This window comes from Typopeltis vanoorti, chromosome 9, assembly GCF_054136105.1.
Source record: "Typopeltis vanoorti isolate ZY-2024b chromosome 9, IOZ_Tvanoo_1.0, whole genome shotgun sequence".
In the NCBI taxonomy this organism is placed as follows: domain Eukaryota; kingdom Metazoa; phylum Arthropoda; class Arachnida; order Uropygi; family Thelyphonidae; genus Typopeltis; species Typopeltis vanoorti.
The window spans coordinates 90,308,659-90,330,334 of record NC_143557.1 but is presented as its reverse complement, the minus strand read 5'-3'; the positions used below and the strand labels follow the sequence as shown (position 1 = coordinate 90,330,334).

The window sequence follows — 21,676 nt, the reverse complement described above, 5'->3', positions numbered from 1 at the left end:
TTTGCACTTTCTCCACCATATCAAAATCACAACAGAAACCAGGAGACCAGACCTGTGCACAATAGTCCAAGTGAGGTCTTATCAGGGCCTTATAAAGAGGCAAAATTACATCCTTATCATAGTGATTACTCTACTGATTTATCTACCTATCTTTGCATTATCAGCAAATAGCTGTATGTCACATGTTAAATCCTTCCCAATGTCATTAATATACAAATTGAATAGCAGCGGACCAAGGACTGATCCTTGTGTAACACCACTGGTTATCTTGAATCTTGTAGATTAACCCCCCCCCCTCATATACCAGTTTTTGATATCTGTCAGTCAGCCATTCTCTTATCCATGCCAATAGTTTATAATCCAATCCCATATTCTCCAATTTATGCAACAGTATTCCATGTTGTATTCTGTCAAAACCCTTAGCAAAATCCAAACATAACATGGTGCATCCATTCCTCTTGTCTAACTCAGTGGTAACATTATTACAGAATGTGAGCAAGTTGCTAAAACATTACCTACCCTTAGTAAACTCATGCTGTTCAATGAAAAGTAGAAATTCTCAATAGCCAGTTCAGCTGAACACTCTTTTAGCATCCATGTTGATATCCCACCAGTTCCTATTGCAGAATTCTTATTCAGTTTGTGAGAAGTACTAGAGATGTTCCTCCTCATCCACATGAGTTTCGTCATATGATGAAGAGGTAGCAGTGAGTTCAATGTTGCATATACCAGGTAGATAGCTTTTAGAAAATGGTTGCTCATTAGTTGAACAATTACTTCTACATCAGTCACCCACATACCGTCTGAATTCAGTAAAGTTATTCTTTCAAATTAATTCTTTCTTTCTTTTTGACTTAGCATTTAGATCATCTTCAGGAAGTAACATGATAGCTGGTTAACAACCTCATAGTATATTATTACACCCCTCCATGGAGTTGGCAGACTCATTGTGAGATGTTCATTCAAGTGACAACATATTTATCATACTGAATCTTAAAATCCTTAACACTCCTTGCATTACTAGATGGTTAGTTCTGGTAATGGAATGCATTACCAGATCTAATCATCTCATAATGTATTCCGTTCATTGACAATTCTTCGTGTAAAAAAACTATTCCTCACCCATCTTCACCACACTCTTACATAATTTTCCAAGAACAGTGTCTGGTTCTTCCCTTCTACTCTTTTTATAATCCCCTCTGAATTAATCCAATAAAATCCTCTCACTAACTTAAACACCTCTATCATATCAACTTTTCCCTCCTATCTACCAAACTCTGCAATCCACATTTCCTCAACCTCTCTCCATAGCCAGCATCCCCCAATCCTGATATTATCTTAGTTACTCATCTCTGGACGCTCTCCAATGTTTTGACATCGCATTGAAAATCAGATGACCTAATCTGAGCACAATAGTCTAAGTGTGTCCATGTTAGAGCATTTCTTATCATAACCACATTATGATATGCAACCTTTGCAAAGGTTGCATATAGTACAGAGCCTTTATATTTCTGCACTACCAAATGCAACACCTTTTCATATTAAAACTACAGCCCCCACTCCTTTGTCCAGCTTACATATCAGCTTAAACAATTCAATGATGACTTCTAAGGCTGGAACAGGCCACGCTAGGCTTAAATCCTTCATACACTTGATGATGATGATGATGATTATTATTATTATTATTATTTTTACGGGTATCTCCATGGAGTCAGTAGACTCATCATGGGAGACCCAAACTAGCAAAACAATATCTGTCATATATCTTCTTCAATTCATTTGCAGACGAAGAGCTCACAACAAAGTCAGGCAATGAATTCCACTCATTCACCACCCTCTAGGCAAAAAACCTTGTTCTGACATCCTTGTTAACCACACTCTTCTTTAATTTCCAGGGATGACCTCTTGTTCTTCCATCACTATCACACAGCTGAAACATTTCCCCTGCATTAATCCTATAAAAACCTTTCAGTAATTTAAATGTTTCTATCATATCCCCTCTTCTCTGCCTATCAACCAACCTCTGCAATCCACAAGCTCTCAATCTATCAATGTAAGGAGCATTTTTTACATCACTCACCAACTTGGTCACTCTTCTCTGAACCACAGTCTCCTCATCTCCAAGGAATCCAGGTGACAAGGCCTGAGCACAGTAATCCAAATGTGGAAGTATCGATACTTTATAAAGGGGAATAATAAACTCTTTATCTCTGGATGTCATTGTGTTCCTCAACAACCAAGTAATCCTATGTGCAATCTTGGACACCTAAGCAATGTGACCTCTGAACTTCATCTCCCTATCTACCAACACCCCCTAAGTCCCTAGCCTCATCAATCTTTTGGAGTACTGTTCCATCAATGTAGTACACAGCTGGTAATCATTTAATCCCAAAATACATGACTTTACACTTTTCCACATTGAATTGACATCCATTATCTTTTGCCCATTCTACCAGCTTATTTAAATCATCCTGTAAACTTTCAACATCAGCTTGATTTTTTATTGCACTACCCAACTTTGCATCATCAGCAAACAATTGAATATCTCCCTGTAAGCCATTTCCTATATCATTTATATACAAATTAAACAACAATGGTCCAAACACAGAGCCATGAGGCATACCACTGGTCACCTGCCTCATTCTGGACTCGGCTCCTCCATATACCACTTTCTGGTATCTCTCTCCCTGAGCCATTCTCCTATCCATATCACCAATTTAGTATCCATTCCCATCTGCTCCAATTTGCGTAACAGTGTTCCATGGGGTATCCTGTCAAAAGACTTAGCAAAATCCAGAAGTACCAATGTGTAGCCAGTTCCTTTGTCCAAATCAGATGTCATTCTATGATAAAAAGTTAACAGATTGCTAAGGCAGGATCTACCTTTAACAAAACCATGTTGGCCTCTATAGAGTATCATATCCTGATCCACCCATTCTTGAATTTTGTCTTTAACCAATTTTTCCAATACTTTTACCACTACTCCTGAGATGGTGATTGGTCTGTAATTAACTACTGCAGTTTTAGAGCCACCCATATGCAAAGGAACCACTTTGCCTAACTTATACTCCCTAGGGACCATACCAGAGTTCAAACTTAAATTAAATATCCAAGTAAGAGGGGCTGACAATTCATTTGCACATTCGCGCAACACCCGAGCTGATATTCCATCTAAGCCTACAGCAGTGTTTGCATTTAAAATTTGCAATATATTAAATACCTCTGATTCTTTAGCTTCAATTCTCACATTAGTTATTGCTACAGGTACAGAGATATCCTCACTTGGGTGATAGACTTTTGAAAAGTGATCACTCAGTAATTCTACCGTTCCATCTGAATTTGTCACCTCAATACCATCAGCACCCACTAAAGTTATCCTTTCGAAGTCATTCTTCCTTTTACTTGCTACATAGCAGAAGAACTCTTTGGGATTACCCTTGATCTCTTTGGCTAAGGTCTTCTCATAATCTGATTTAGCTTTTCTTACTATGCTGGTAACCTTCCTAGCTTGAGTCCAATACTGCTCATGGGTGTAATGATCGCCTTTCTCCTTGTAAATTCTCCATAACATTTTCTTTTTTTGCAGATCAAGCTTGATACTACTGCTCATCCATCTAACGCCTGCCTTGTTTGACTTTCTGACCATGGCGACACAATCTGATATTGCTTTCCTCAGATACCCGCTGATTTTATCCCATGCACTGCTAACATCTTTCCCCTGCAATATGTTCTGCCATGGGATGGTTGCAAGCTCGCTCTGAAACTTGTTATAACTAGCCTAACCTGTAGTTCCATATATACCCTTTCTTAACAGAAAAATCCACAGATTGTGCAACCTCCCAAGTCAATACCACATGATCACTTTCGCCAATTGGAGATAATGAGGACACCTTACTTATGCATATAACCTCTGAACGAATAACCAGGTCCAACACTCTCACGCCACGTGTCCCTTCAGTTATGTGCTGTTTCAAGTAATTATCTCGTAGAAGATGTATTCCTTTTTGCTATGTGATATTTCCTCCTTCCAATTGATATCTCCGTAATTAAAATCCCCCCCCCCATAATAACTAAACCTGCAATCATTGCACTAATTTGCTTCAATGAATTCAATATCTCCCCCTGTACTCCCTGGCTTACAGCAGTATATTTGGTTGCATTGGTCACTATTTTGCACCAGACTGCCTCAAATGAACTCTCATTCACATGTCTATCATCTTGATATACTACCTTCTTTGGCTGCAACACATCGGCTATCATCAACAGTACTCCTCCCCCTGTTCTATCTTCTCTATCCTCCCTCAATTCCTGTGACCACATCTTCTGCTGACAGCCAAGTTTCACTAATGCCTACAACTTTTGGTGAGATTGCACTGACTAATGCCAAAAATTCTTCTCTCTTATTTCGAATGCTTCTAGCATTGGTATACAAAAATTGCAGATTCCCTCTAGATCTTGTACCGGCGTTAGAACTGATATATAAGTCACTAATTTTAGTAGTCCCATGCCAATTTTTATCCCCTCTCTTCTGCAACTTATTCTGCGTATAAGGATCAATAAATATACAATCAGTGCTAAAGTTTTTCTCTCTCTTACACTCAACCTTTACAATATTAGTTTCCCTGCCCAATTACTTCAACAGTAACTTCTTCAATTGCTTATGTCCTTCCATGTTTTACAACTGTCTTTTTCCTTTAAACACACTCTAAACATCAACAAAGTCCAGACCATTTTTTTTTTGCACATTCTTGCAATCATATCCTTCATTATCATCGCTTGTGCTACCACTCAGGTCATTTGTACCCACCATAACTATCATCTTGTCTGCTTCATGCCCACTCTTTATTGCTAAAGCCACTCTTTCTATTGTCCCACCAGCCAAGCACTCCTCATGCATACCACTCTCCATACCCTTAATCATAGAATCACCATATATCTTACCACTCTTAACTTCATTCAAGTCCACACAAGCGTCACTCATGGACTCATTTTCTACGCTATTCAGCATGACTCTCTCCCAGTTTCATTACTCAATGCTCTATTACTTATCCCCCCCCCCCACTCTCACAACATTTCGTTTCTTCTAGGCCACTTGTGGTTTTATTTTGTTGACTCCCAATCACTCCCATACTGTTTATTACTGCATCATTCACCAAAGACTCAACCATACGTAATCCTGTTCTAGTTACTTCAGCTCAAGTAATCTCTATAGTTCTAATTTCTCTGTTTAACACATTAAACTCAATTTTAACTTCCAGTATCTCCTTACTGAGCACTTCCAATTCCTCAAGCAGAAGATGAAGGTCATTTTTCATTTTCATGAACTCCCACCAAAGTTCTTCTGCTACAGTCCCAATGTCAGCTTCCATTCCTAAACGCTCCAGCCTATCCCAACACTTCTCACATACGTCGACATTTTCGTTCTTCTCATTTAGCCAGACCGACCACAGATCCTTCACATTCTTTGGCGCATACATGTAGCAGTTTCCATGATGCATCCATTGCGAAAAATCTAACACTGAGCCAGCCTTTAGTGTAGTAGTAGAAGTGCTGCACGCCACTGACGTACGTTTCTTGTTGGATGCCATCTTTACATGTTGAAGTAGTGAAACAAATGGCAGTGAAAACACAATATATACAACACAGTTCCAAACAATAACACCACTGAAGGACACTTGTATCTAACCGATGCACAATTGCAGCACAATTTGAGATAAAAAAGCCACACTATATTTAAATTTAAAAACACGTTTTCTAGACTAACTAAACACGACCGCCACATTCACCAAGGACACTAGCGCTGATGATGACATGGTGATATGTCATCCATTCAACCCAATCAACACCTGATACACCTCTGATTCTTTCAATTCCAATTCTCCTAATGCTTGCCTCCCTTCTGTATATTGCACAGCTTCGTTTACACCAGTATGATATACACTGATAAAGTGCTTATTCAATAATTCCACTATATCCTTTGTAACAATCACTCTGCTGCCATGACTATCCAACAGTGTCAACCTGCCATACTTATTCTTTCTCTTGCTTGCCATATAACAGAAAAATTCCCTTGAATTAACCTTGGCCTGACAGCCAGTCTCCTTTCATACTGCAACTTTTCTTTCTTTACCATGCTCATCACTTTCCTAGCCTGCACTTTATACTCTTCATGGATCTGATCACAACCAACTGTCTTGTACCTCCCCGATAGTCTTTTCTTTTCCAACACAGATTGTTTGATTTCACTGTTCATTCTTGATAAACGTACAGAAATGTACATTTATCGTGGGAGTCCCTCAACATTATGCCAAACCACTAGCTATGTGCATTTGCTTAAGATAATGCACAAGCACATTTTCACATTTGTCATACTTTGCTTTAAACTCATTCAACCAACATGGCACCCACAACACACTCTGGCAACTCATTCACTGCTTTCCAAGCAAAAAATCTAGTTCTCACACCATTCCTAACTGCACTCTTGCTTGAGGGATGACTCCTAGTTCTCCCCACTTCAAATTTCCTCACTATCAATCCTATAGAGACCTTCAAGTAATTTATATGTCACTTATGATTAGACTTACCATAAATTCTTTTTTTTATCAAACTGGGACATTTTTGACAGTTTGCTCAAAACAGAAAGTAATGCCTTCTAAACTAAGTACTTATGATTCAAAAGGCTAAATAACTGGAGTGGTTAACAAAAACATTTCATAGTAATAATTTTTAATTACTCTTAACTGAACATAACTTATTATTAAAAAGTTATTAATATTTATCACTAGCGTGAACTTTCTTTAAAAATTCTTTGTTAATTTTAATTATGTCGAAAAATTCACTACAATTTAGTTCACTAAGTTTGCAGCGCAATACAGCTTTTACTGTTGATTCAGCCATTCTACCTCTTTCTTCAGACCATATGTTATTCATTATTGAGAATATCCTTTCAACAGGTGAAAATGTGCCTTGCAGGTTGAAAATGTATTCTATAATTTGGACAAGATTGGGTAATGAAATGTTCTTTTCTTTAAAATGACTGGATAGTTGTATCCATTTTTCTTCACAATTTGTATTTTTCAAAATGTCATAGTTTGCCAATCAAACAGCTTTTGCAATCACCACTTCATCAAACAGTTCATTCATGTTTATTGCATTATTTGCAAGAGTTTCATTAATTTTTTCACCTGAAGCTTCAATTTCCGACCAAGTTAATTCATTGTTGTTTATCAAAGTAAAAGATTCTGCTCCACCAAAACTGTTTTCCCAAAGCTCAATGTAAAAAAGACATTGTCCATTCCATCTTGTCTCACTCATTCCAGTGATTTGAAATCTATATTCTTTCATTTCCTTCGCTATAGCCACTGCTTTTTTTTTGTTTGTTTCATACATCATTCACTCATTCATTTCCAGATCCAAAAACTGCACAGCTTTTTTTTTTTTTTTTGGCTTCAAACAGCTTCCTTATTTTATTTTATTTTTTTTTTTGTCCTGTTTGGGTTTTCTGTTGTATCTCTCAGTTCCCAGCTCCTCCTCCTCAGGAACTTTCACTAGGGAACATCATTTCCAATAGCTTGTCTCTTTCTTGAGTGCTGTTGTAATTTTTATTTTGGTCAGATGTGGCTTTGGTTTCCATATCATGACTAGCCTCTTCCCAAGTTATCTGGGCTTGGAATCAGCATGATGTAGCATGAGTCACACCATGGCTAGTTTGGAAGGATGATATTAATTGATGAAAATGGTAATGGTAACCACTGTGTAGGATATGAGATATTAAATGAACAATTCATAAAGGTATACCATCTTCATTAATGTAACATTATACAGAGCTGGGGTGCAGTGTAAAGGGAGGAAAACTCCTGTTGTTAACTCTGGTTAAAGTGTTTGGAGAGGTCAGTGAGGAACAGTATTTGGAACTGGGTTGATAACAGCAACATTCTCTTTGATGGATAGCATGGGTTTGCTAAAGGAAGATCACATTAAATGACAAACTGATAATTAAATTGGAATGGATGAGGTTGGGTAATAGATCAGCACAATGAATTGGAGATTGGCCATCTGATTGTTGACACAATGTGACTACATCAACTCCTCTCAGTGGCCATCACAATGCTTTAATTAATTGAACAGTCTGATTCCTCTGGTCAATGCCAGCTCTGAGTTGGCTGTTAGTTGCTGGCTGAAGCAGTCACACCAGACAGGCCATCTGCAACACTATGCAGCTGAGGCATTCCATAAGAAGACCCTGGTATCAACAAGTTGAATATTGATGAGGAAGAGGGGGGAGCGATATCCCAGAAGAGGAAAGTCACTAGGTGTGTCTGCCTTAAAGCTCTGCTCTGGTGCCATTGTTGTTAAACTTGTATGTTAATGATATTGGGAAAGGTTTGATTGGTGATATGCAGTTGTTTGTAGATGATGAAAAGTTGGAAATAATTACGAGAAGAGTCAAGTAGCCACTATAGCTTTTCAAGAGGAAAAGACTGGGAGAATGGATATGTGAGTGAGTTACTAGTTCAGTGTTGCAAAGTGTAAAGTTTAAAATTCAGAAAGCAAAGATAAAATGCAAAGTTTAAGACTAGCGGGAATATTTTCTCGTATCCTCCCTGAAAATACAATACTCCTTACATTCTATCCCTGTAACTACATCACCTTCTGTCTGTCAACTATGTCTCACTGTTGTGATAATGTCTGGCCAAGTCAAGCTAACTGAAGCCAAAAATTTCTCCCCTTTATTTCAAATACTTCTAGCATACATGTATTTTACCCATTCTCTTGGGCCCACAGTTACCCCTGTGTGTAATGTCGTTATTAACCCACTCAGATTCAAAATCAGCGAAACTGTACCTGGCCATTCACAATCATTTCTGCACTTGCACTCATTTGTCCAAGAAATAGCTAGACACATGCATCCCACCTCTAGCTTTCCTAATTTTCCACTTCCAACCTCTCACTGAATAACATTTTCTCCAAACATCTAATTCCAAAACCACCCAGGTGCAGTCCATCAGACACATACAAATTCTTTTGCCCATCACACACACACACACACCTATAAACTGCACAATCTTCTCTTTGACTCATTAGCAATCAGAGGCATAAGACTCGCATTCTTTACTTTCTCACTTCTATCAGTAACTTTTTCATATCTTCTCTCACTGGATATTTCTCACCTTTCAAATCATTCATGCCTACCAAAACAATCAACTCTTTCATTGTTTTCTGCAAATGAACAGCTTTACTAAATCCTTGATCTTTGCACTTGGAAAACATGCTTTCATCACATTTTCATTAAGTACACTTCTTATCTTAGAATCCCCATACAATATCTCTCACTTTCTTGCTTTTTCATACTCTTTACATTCTCTTTTTCTTTCATTCTCCCTCCTGCTATGTAACATGCCAAGCTCTGAGTAGATGTGCTATTTCTCTCCTCACTGCCACCTCATCACATCACATTACCTTCAAACATTTCTTTCATACTCTCATTCACAGTTTTTCCACTGACACTCACTCCTTCCACTCCATTCTCTACATGTTAATTATCATGCCTTATATCATTAATATTCATCACTTCATTCTCCTGTTTTTTACACATCTGGCATTTCTTGCCCTTACTCACAAAATATTACCAGCACACCCTATCTGGAATAATGAATAAATGAACCTATAGAGTGATGAATCCAAGAAATGTATGTAATGTCTCTTGTAACCTAAATCAGTTTTAATATATTACTTTTTTCTTTTTGCACTGTTACAATTTAAGGATTTTTATGACAAATAATGATAGCAAGAAATCCTCAAGAAGAGGATTTCCTTCTTTTTGTTTTCTTCATTTTCTTTCTGAAGAGTTCCTATGAGTCTTGCAGTTTCATGAAGCTCTGATAATAATCATAATTATATATTCAGAAATTGTAAAATGAGATAAAAAAATAATTGAATTAGCACTGACAAAAAAAAAGAATTACAAACAACTTGTAATGAAGTATGGAATAAGAATAAGTGATTTATACCTGTCTATCAATAATGTGCAGAACAAGGACAGCTCCACTCAAATAATAGACGTGAGACAAATCAGTTCCAAGACCAAATTTATGCCTAGAAAAGAAAGAGTTAATAAAGAAAGTTTTATATATATATATATATATATATATATATATATATATATATATGTAAAAACCCAGCCAACTTGTTGGCTGGGTTTTTACATATTATCCTTTGTAGCACTCTATGGTCAACTGCAGTTTGTAGTCAACTGCAGGCAGCACTGCAGTTGACTCCCTGTTGTTCAATCTCAGTAGTATCACTGACCGTTGACCTAGAATGGCCCAATTTGTCAACAATTTGCAGCTGCAACGTCACATGTTATTTACAATGCCTGTATCAAACTCTATCAGTATCCTTGTCACAACTATTTCACCTAGACACAGTTGCACTGACTTGGGAGCAATATATTCCTCCAATTTACACCATCTACAAATGTGACTCGTTATACTGCATGATGCACCTTACTCCCATAGGGGGGGGGTATCCACTGACTTCTTTCCAAGCAGTGTATTATGTGAATCATACCCATAATCCTTGGTTAATCTATCACAGATAGATTCTTCTTCTTCACCCGTAGTCTATGTGGACCACTAGAACACTATAAAGGTGAAAGTCCTAACATAGTCTTTCCAGATGTTTCTGTCTTAGAATATTCTTAACAAGATGGAGAATGAAGAATTAGTCCATTTTCTAAATATTATGTATGCAGGAGATTCTAGTTCATCTCCAGTGTTTTTACCAGAAATCAATCCCTCTAGGGCTATTTTAGATAAACTATCTGATCTAGCCATGTGGCCCAATCACTGAGTCTGTTTGCACCATATTTTAGTGATGATATTATTATTATTAAGAGACACCTCCTGGGAGTCAGGGACTCATTGAGAGAGAGAGAGAGATGCTGCATGCTATATGCACCTGCTATCATACTTGTTTTTGAATTCATTCCCACTGCTTGCACACACAACATCCAAAGGCAGTTCATTCCAATCATGCACTGCTCTACGAGAGAAAAATCTAGTCCTCACCCGCTTCTTATTACCATTCATTCTCAGCTTCCAAGGATACCTTGTTGTCCTTTCCCCACCTCCATCAAATGAAAAAAAAAAACATCACTGAAATCCTGTATGACCCTTTCAGAAGTTTGTAAGTCTCAATCACATCACCCCTCTTTCTCCTGTTTGCTAATGTCTGCAGTCTAAAAATTCTCTATTTGTCTTCATAATCAGTATTCCACAATCCTGATATCATTTTTAATACTCTGCTTTGCTCTCTCTCTCCACTGTATCAGAATCACAATGGAAACTAGGAGAGCAGATCTGCACACAGTAGTCCAAATGAGGTCTTATCACCACCTTGTAAAGAGGCAAAATGAGTTCCTTATCTTTACATGTCAAAGTTTGTTTCATCATTGCAATTATCTTATGAGTTGTACTTGCAATCATTACTGCATGAGCTGTGAACTTCAACTTCATATCTACTAACACTCCAAGATCCCTAGCCTGGTCAGTTCCTTCTAGCATAATCCCACCAATATAATATGTCACTGAGCATAGCCACCGCTGAGTTAAATGATCATTCAGGTTGCTCATTGTTGGGTGATCTGAGTGATTGCACGAATTTTTGGAGAGGTAATCCTGCACTTAAATGGGAAATCGGTCTGGATAGTGACCATTCCCATAATGAATAGCATTATACATGTCCACAAGGAGATGTGCTTTGCATTATGGGATACCAAGGCAAGTGATGTGAAGTCATTAGCTTCTTTATACGAGTTGCTCCAGTCCTGAAAATAGTTCAGGTGCAAGCTTGTTTGCTTACACTTGGATAAAGGATTAAACCAAGTATATAATTTCTTGATATCTTTAATTTGCATGTTCTTTTGCATACTCTTGTCTGCATGATGCAGTTGGACAACTTGCAGATCGCTATTCTTTCTCTAGTGCCTGATACATGTAGACATCTTTGCACACACTTGATGGGTCTGAACTGGACAAACACAAAGTCGAAATCATTATCTCCTCGTATTCATTTCCATGATAATGCCCATTCCCATCATTAATACAGTTATAATATTGTTACTCTTACACTCATATTCTCACCATTCCTCTGATTATAATTTAATTTCCCTGACTCTCTGTGTTAGATCTCATAGCAGTTATTAGCTTTTCAAGATTTCTGATACCTAATGCATTCAAGTGCTGGTCATCCCTCTTATACAAATCCAATCTTCCCTCAAACTCACTCCAAATTTTCTTGTGTTCAAAATCAGGCAATGGAGCAGATTTTCCTTCTAACCCAATCATTTGCTAGTTGTGCCATGTATGTATTCTCAAAAGTTTTCTATAGCACTTCATCTTGAAGACCAATAGTCTTTTCTCATTTTCCTTTAACAATGACCAACTCTCACATTTGTATAGGCAAGCAGAGTTCTCAAGGGGGTATTGATGAGGTAGAATCTTGTAGTTAGCTGTATTTTATTGTCCTTCCAAAGTGACTGTAACCTCTGAATGGCAACAGTTGCTTTAGTAATGCTTACTTTAATATCATGTTTAGACTGGCAATTCATGTTTAGACTGGCAATCTTTGTATTGTATACTTCACAAGTAGGTGAATAATTCTAGTTCTTCAAATTTTTCATCATTAACTGAAATTTTCATTAGACTTATTGCCTGAAGACAGTTTTTTTTTTATTTTTGTGAATGCTGATTTTTTAATGCATAATCGCTAAGTGCCTTAGAAATGTTGTCTGTTAGTTCTTGTAACTGATGTTCATTCTCTGCTATTAGGTCAACATCATTGGCAAATCTGAGATTATTGATTATTTTTGCCATCAACTGTAATTCTAATACCACTTTTTTCCAAATCTAAGTTGATTATATATTCCAAATATATGTTAAAAAGTATTGGCAAAAGTATGCAGCCTTGACACACACACACTTCCTTCCATTTTGAAAGGCTTGATATAGTTGTCGTTGATTTCTATTAACATTTCTGAGGAATAGTAAAGAGTTTTAATTAGGCATACTAGAGAGTAAGATTTTTATTCCCTTTTTTTAGGAATAGGAATCAGAACAGAGGTGCACCAGTCTTCAGACCATGACTATAAAAGTGACATAGCATTTTATTATGTTCAATATATCTTTCTCTAATGAGATGTATTGTGGGTTCTCTGAAAGTATTATTATTATTATTATTTGACACCTCCAGGGAGTCCAAGGACTCATCGAGGGAGGGCACCTGCTCTATAACTCCATCTCCACTATTCAATCGCCAATTGACCGCAACTACACCAACACCATCTACTGCCGACCACCACTGGTATTTACACAGACAATCACAAACATCCATGCCCATGGTGGGATTTTGGCTCTCCAGCCAAAAGGCTGTGAACCCACAGCCTTTTGGCTGGAGAGCGGATATGCTATCCACTCGGCCAACCAGGGTGACATGGTATACATCCTATTTTCCTATCAATACTAGAGAGTAAGATTTTTATTTCCTTTTTTTAGGAATAGGAATCAGAACAGAGGTGCACCAATCTTCAGACCATGATTCATTGCTCCATACATACTGACAGATTTTGAGCAGAGTATCTATGAACGGTTCTCCCAAAAAGATGCACAAGGTTTGTTTTCCCCAACAGGTAAAATTAATAGAGTGATTGAGGCATTGGATATGAAAATTAACCTTCCTACTGGCTAGGACATCTATAGACGTCCAACTAAATCTGGATAAGATTCAGTCCACCTGTTTCAAGAACCTGGATAAGAAGTGCAATTTGACTGTCATGTCCATTAGAAGGTGCGATAAACCCTCACGCTGAAGAGAAAGGTTAATCGGATTATCTCCCGTTCGTAGCTGCCTCTCAGTTGCCTATAACAAGAAACGGACTTTCTTGTTCCATGCTGGTGAACTGGATTTTAGTTATATATGATAGACTAAAAATAGAGAAATTATTTATATTTTTGTTTTCTCTTTTTATTGTACAATACAGTTTTAATTTCTGGACAAAATAAAGGTCTTGCATAATTTCTTCACTTAACCAATTTAATTTTTTATTTTTTTGCGCTAATTTTTTTCTAATCGCCACTAGACAAAAGATTTTTCTTTGTTCTCGAAGAAATTAATTCACGATAATTATTTGAAATATTCTTTTAAAAAAAGAAAAGAAAACAGGCTGCCAACGTTCCAGATTATATTAATTTTATTTTTGTACAAAACCATCGAAATCGAATAACTTAACAGATTTCCTTTAGGACACGCTTGAGCAACTTTGCTTTATAGAGAATAACATGAAATTCTTTAATCATATTACTAAATTTTTTCTTCATGTTGTATAGTAATCTGTACTTTCACTTTCTTGGTTTCCTTGTATAATTGGTCATTACAAAATGAAATTAACAGTTATGATTTAAATTTATATTTTCTGCATAATTCAGATATTTTATTCTCCAATTTTTAAAGTAAGCGATACATTTGCTTATTTTTACAATAGAATTGAACTTTATTTCACCTCTGATGGTTCAAACCCCCCCCCGTTGCATTACTATCACACACCCGAAAGCTGTTATGAAACATAGGTACAGTTTTTATTTAATTCGTTATTTTTCTCTAGTAATTGTTCCACATAACTTTAATTTTTCGATACTGAAACTATGTGGTGATTATTATAAATTAGCAAATTATAAATCAGACAATATACATATTTCCTGATTATTATAAATCAGGAAATTATGTGATATTCGGATATAGGTGAAATTAATATTTAAAATCACTGTCATCCTTCAAATGCAATATCAGAATAAAGAAAGTGAAAAACCCGAAGTTTCGAAATACATTTCGAAAGCCCGCTCTCGAAATGTATTGGTCTACAGTTCCAGTCTAGTTCAATTTCCAGTCTACAGACTGGATTCTGAACACGCCAATGTTTCGTGATGTTATGACTGAAAAACAATTCAGTCTCATCATGAAGTATTTGCATTTTCAGAATAATGAGGAATACGATCAGGCAACACATCCTTGCCCAGTCCTCAACAAAATTTATGATTTTCTGATGAAAATCCGTCAAAAATGTAGATCACTCTACATTCCTGAGAGAGACTTGAGTATCGATGAAAGCCTTATGCCATTCAAAGGTGGACTGAAATGTAAGCAGTATATTCCCAAAAAGAAAGTGAAGTATGGAGTAAATTTTTTTATGCTTTGCGAATTGGAAAGTGGATATCTTTGGGATTTCAAACCTTAAACGTGTGGACAGACTTATGTGTTCGTCGAACATGTTGTTTATTATTTTAACGGTATAATAGAACACAGAAACTAAGTAAATAATTAATTTATTAACTTGATGCTGATATTTCGCTGGTATTATAACCAGCATCTTCAGAGCACAAAAACCACTGTTTGTCACAATACACTAGACTAAAACAACATGGTGTACTTAAAATTGTAGCAGCAACACAAAGACTAGAGTCCTGATTTTGGCGCCCTCTATTTAAAAAAAAAAAAAAAAAAAAAAAAAAAAAAAAAAAAAAAAAACCGCTATCATATATTACTAGAGTCCTAGAAAAGTGCTAGTTTTTTCTTAATATGACTGTCTCCCAGATCTTCGGCAAGTTAATACAGCCATATTTGTTGAGATTTGGAGTGTGTTTTAGGGCTTCTGTCGCCTCTAAGAACAATCTCTCTGATTTATATGGGTTTCTGTGTAGTACTTTTGTGTTTTTCCAGTTGATCCTGTGTGCAGGGGTATCCAGAGCATGGTCTGCTAGGCCCGACTTCCCATAATGATATTTCCGGACGTATCGTTTATGTTCGCTGATGCGGATATTCACAGTTCTTCCTGTTTGACCGTAGTAGGCTTGATTGCATGAGCAGGGTACTTGGTAGACTCCTGGATGTGATAAAGGAGGAATGCTGTCCTTGGGTGAGCGGATGAGGGTGGCTAATTTGCTATATGGTCTGAATGTAGTGCGTAGTTTATGTTTATTGAGAATTCTTGAGATCTTTTCGGATGTGCCTTTAATGTAGGGGATGGTGACTGTTTTGTTGTAGTTCTCTGTGGTGGATGGTGGGAGGGGTTTCTTGGGAGTGTTTAGTATTTTGTTTATTTTTTGTGGATTGTAGCCGTTGGCCAAGAAGGTGTGGCGTAAGTGAGTGAGTTCAGTAGTAAGAGCCTTGTCATTTGAACAGATTGCTCTCGCTCTATGGGTTAGCGTTTTTAATATGCCATATTGTTGAGAAGGATGATGGTGTGATTGTTTGTGTAAGTATCTGCCTGTATGTGTGGGTTTTCTGAAAACTGAAAATGATAAGGAACCATCTGGGAGACGTGTGATGAGTGTATCCAGGAAGGGCAGACAGTTGTTGGCTTCCAGTTCCATAGTAAAGTGGATTTTTGGATGTTGGCTATTTAAATGTGCTAAGAATGTTTTCAATGTCTCAGGGCCATGTGGCCAAATAGCAAGCACATCATCAACATATCGTAGCCAAAGTGTTGGTTTGCGGGTGGCTGTATTCATTGCTCGTTTTTCCAGGTGTTCTATACATAGAATCACACCATCATCCTTCTCAACAATATGGCATATTAAAAACGCTAACCCATAGAGCGAGAGCAATCTGTTCAAATGACAAGGCTCTTACTGCTGAACTCACTCACTTACGCCACACCTTCTTGGCCAACGGCTACAATCCACAAAAAATAAACAAAATACTAAACACTCCCAAGAAACCCCTCCAACCATCCACCACAGAGAACTACAACAAAACAGTCACCATCCCCTACATTAAAGGCACATCCGAAAAGATCTCAAGAATTCTCAATAAACATAAACTACGCACTACATTCAGACCATATAGCAAATTAGCCACCCTCATCCGCTCACCCAAGGACAGCATTCCTCCTTTATCACATCCAGGAGTCTACCAAGTACCCTGCTCATGCAGTCAAGCCTACTACGGTCAAACAGGAAGAACTGTGAATATCCGCATCAGCGAACATAAACGATACGTCCGGAAATATCATTATGGGAAGTCGGGCCTAGCAGACCATGCTCTGGATACCCCTGCACACAGGATCAACTGGAAAAACACAAAAGTACTACACAGAAACCCATATAAATCAGAGAGATTGTTCTTAGAGGCGACAGAAGCCCTAAAACACACTCCAAATCTCAACAAATATGGCTGTATTGACTTGCCGAAGATCTGGGAGACAGTCATATTAAGAAAAAACTAGCACTTTTCTAGGACTCTAGTAATATATGACAGCGTTTTTTTTTTTTTTTTTTTTTTTTTTTTTTTTTTTTTTTTTTAAATAGAGGGCGCCAAAATCAGGACTCTAGTCTTTGTGTTGCTGCTACAATTTTAAGTACACCATGTTGTTTTAGTCTAGTGTATTGTGACAAACAGTGGTTTTTGTGCTCTGAAGATGCTGGTTATAATACCAGCGAAATATCAGCATCAAGTTAATAAATTAATTATTTACTTAGTTTCTGTGTTCTATTATACCGTTAAAATAATAAACAACACGATTTCAAACCTTATGCGGGAAAGCAAACTGTAATCGAGCACGATAAATATTCAGATCTCCCCTTGTCGATGGGTGCAGTAATGCAGTTACTAGACCCTTTACTGGGGAAAGGTTACTGCATTATAATGGATAATTACTATATATGTATCCTGAACTCGCTGATTTGCTTTTACAGCATCTTACAGATAGTTATGGTACTGTAAATGCAAAAAGGCAAGATATGCCTCCAGATCTGGCTTCAGGAAAGCTATCGAAGGGGGAAATCCGAACTTATCAGCGAGGCAAAGTCTTTGCACTACGTTGGAAAGACAAAAAAGATGTTTTTCTGCTATCTTCCCTGCACAATCCATCAGCGGAATCCGTGGAGAAGCATGGTTTGAAGAACGAAAAACCCTTTGCTGTGTGTGCATATAACGACACTATGGGTTGAGTCGACAGGTGCGATCAGCAGCTATCATTCTATTCTGTAATGAGGAAACAGCATAAAAAATATTACAAAAAAGTGTTTGGACATGTTATTTGAATTTTGAAGTGTTTGGATTTTGTTATTTGCAACAGTTTCCTCCTGTACAAGAAAAAATGTTTGTCTACCATAACATATCTAGAATACAGAATAGAAATTGCGAAAGCATTGCTGCATGCACATGCACCTTCTTCAGCAAGCAGAAAAACAGGAAATCCTGCCAGACATCTGAGGTTGAACGCTGCTAACTCCAACCATTATCCCGAAAATCTACCACCAATGGCTAATAAAAAAAAAAACCTGCACGCAAATATTATGTATGTAATAAAAAAAATATCAGAAAGGAAACAAAAATCTGGTGCCCTGAGTGTAAAACTGCTTTGTGTGTTTACCCTTGCTTCAAGGTGTTCCATGCTGTTCAAGAATTTCAAATTCTGAACAGTATGAAATAAAAAATGTTTGTTTTCAAGGCCATCAAAACAGTCCTTTTCAGGACTACAAATATTGATAGAGGGATACCCGAATGCACTGTTTCTTTTTCATCTTGAAGGCTAATTTTTAAGTTCTTTTTATGACACAGAGAAACTGGAAAGAGTATTCCAGGTAAAGTATTTCATCAAAACAATAAAAAATAATGAAATAAAATCTACCCTATATATATATATAAAATGATAAGCCTTTTTATGTCATGTTTATCGAAACATTTTGAAACTCAGGGGCTACCCTGAGTGTCGAGTCTTCAAAATTCGAGTCATCAGAATTCAGGGGCAAAACCCCCTTTCGAGTTATCACAATTGAAGGAGAACTAGTCTACCATACCAGAACACGGGGGGTTGGGCATAGCCCCCCTAGTTAATAAATGAAATATATAAATAATAACGGGAACATTTTCACCTTGCCAACACTCAACATTGATGTGATATGGGTTCCAAATTTCTTGTTTCGGGGAGATATATATATATATATATATATATATATATAATGTATGTAATAAAAATATATATTACAAAGTTTTGTAATAAAAATTTCTGCTACAATGAAGTTTGGCAGAATCAACAATATTATTACCACCTTATTTCTGTTTCTCGTGTGGGAGAAAAACGGTAAAATGTCACTCTTATAATTATATGAGATGTTATAATGGCAAAAATAGTAAGAAAAAAGTCATTTGCACTTTCTCTTCAAAACACAAAGAAAGAACATTGTAAATTCAGCCATTTTACAGATAACAGGAGAAAAGCCATTTTCTCCTGTTATCTGTAAAATCAGATAACAGGAGAAAATACTACATATTTTTCTCCTGTTATCTGATTTTTTTTCTTGTAGTACAAAGAAGAATCACTGCATATAACATGAACTCTGCAGGAGGGAAAAAAATCTGGAAATTGGTTACATTATAATGAATAGAGAAATCATGTCAGAAAAATTATTCACGTATGATTCTAATCTCAGCAGACATAACATTTTTTTCTAGATTAGATATCTAAAGTAACTGAACTTTTGCTACTATTTTACACTAAAATGAATGGGTATGTTCCCCAAGTGATTTACGTTTGTAACAGCTGTCTTGCGAACGATTTATGAAATAAATTATCTGAAATATCCGCAGATTGCTTAGGTCTATACCCCCCCACAAAAAAAAAGAAGATTATGAAACGCATATGCACCTTTTCTTTGAAAATAATTCAAATCCTCTTTTTCAAGATAATTGTATGATTTAATTTCTAATTTTTGATAATAAAAGTGAAACTGATCATTATAAATTAAGCAATTATTTTGGCATAAATAATGTATCATCATCATCATCATCAAATTCCTGCCATGTACCCTCAAGGGGTGTACAGGATATGACAGTACTACATGAAAAAATTACATCATTACTAACTTCCTATCTACAATTTTCCTCCAAATCACTCTGTTACTTGTCAAGACTCCAACATTATCAGATCTTATATTTCTATCGTCTAAGGCACTTTGTACCGTATCAATCCACCTATATCTTGGTCTTCCTCTGGGTCGTTTTCCTGCCAACCTGGCAGAGAACACTTGTTTTGCTAATCTTTCCTCTCCCATTCTATTTAAGTGACCATACCATCTGAGATTAGCTCTGCTAACGCATTCCTGGATGCTGACAATGTGCTTAAGGGTCAAAGCTGTATAACTGAGAGGAGACCTCCACATAGCCTTTAAAGGAATGCAGAGAACCGACCAGGGCTTCTGACCTAATGTCCAATCCTCACCTTCTCGTGGTGCACCCTGTTGGGTATCTACTTTGATACTGAACGAACGAGGATGGGCTGGCAATTTGGGATTTAGCCGACCAAATTGTATTCTTATTGGTTAAACCAAAATAAAAAATGATGGTACAACATGACAAAATAAATAATGTATAAGCATGTAAACGAAATATCAGTATTTCTGTTAGGATATAGGTAATCAACAATCGAAAAGGAAACAAGAGATTCTTGACATATTCTGCACTACGGCCTGGGGCACTTTAGTGTTCTCCCCTTTCTTCTCAATAGCACTGAGAGTAATAAGCCTTCAACTTTTCCTGCAGCTAAGAGGATATTACCAAGTATTTAGAAGACGTAGATTATTTCAGAAATAGCTTCCAGCAGCAGAAGAAGTAATATTTAGATTTTTTTTAAAAGAAAAACAAACACAAATAATACTACTGCACTTTCTTTTGTGTGGTATGCATATAAATAATTTTGCATGGTGAAAATACAGCATATTATTTCTAAAATTTCACATAATTTCAGCGGACAGTAGAACAGCTGGTTTTAGATTGCAAATAAATAGAACAGAATTAGAAGCTTCACAATACAATCTGATTGCCGTAAATCTTTTGTCAAAATGGTAAAATGAAGTAATTGATTTTGAATGCTGTCTAGAAAAGCTTTCAAACCTGTATAGAAATTTAGAGTAGTTATGCAATTCAGTTCCAGGAGAGAATAAGGAGGGGGGGGGGGGGGAAGCATTAGAAAATCTTCAAAATGAGCAAAAATGTTGAATCATTCCGTATATGATATTTTTCACATTATATTTTCAACATATCTACTAGATATTATGCACTAGATATTATCGTAATATGCATAATACAAATAAATAAGAATAAATAAATACAAATAAAGGCGAAGAATCACGCTAAAATATCATTGGATGTAAATTTTTGATACCAAAAAGACACGATCAGAAACCGAGTAATGCAATTTAGCATTTTAACATTTTTTTTTTATTTTGTCTTTATGAATAACAAAAAATCGTTTCTAAATCTGAAATGTGATGATCCATATAATGCTATTTCGCTAGAAACGAAAGAAAAAGGACATATTTATTTCAATAAATATTATTTAAAAATATAAATATTTGACATAATATTTTCAAAGCAAACATTTGAAAATTTTAAAATTCGAAAAAAAATTATTCAATTATTATATGTAAAGTGAAAGAACAATCAGTACAACTCTTCCGGTGCACTGATTTGTAGAATAAAATACACCAAATTTACTATCACTAAATAGATTCATTGCAAAAGCTGATCAGTGGTCATTTCAGGATTGATTTTTTTCGCATATGTGAAATTCGTTTCAATTTTTGGGAAGAGACACAATAAATCATTTTAGAGGCAAGAAAGG

General features: G+C 36.4%; 1 protein-coding gene across 7 annotated transcripts in view; it reads right to left on the bottom strand.

Annotated features, from left to right (window-relative positions):
• Window positions 1–21,676, bottom strand: part of LOC150103239 (adenylate cyclase type 2-like) — a 457,038-nt gene that overhangs the window by 109,074 nt on the left and 326,288 nt on the right. For all 7 annotated transcript variants that reach the window (XM_090397822.1, XM_090397825.1, XM_090397827.1 and 4 more), the window contains one exon: window positions 10,011–10,095. In XM_090397822.1, the coding sequence (XP_090253948.1) occupies window positions 10,011–10,095 (85 nt within the window). The remainder of the gene's footprint in view (window positions 1–10,010; window positions 10,096–21,676) is intronic.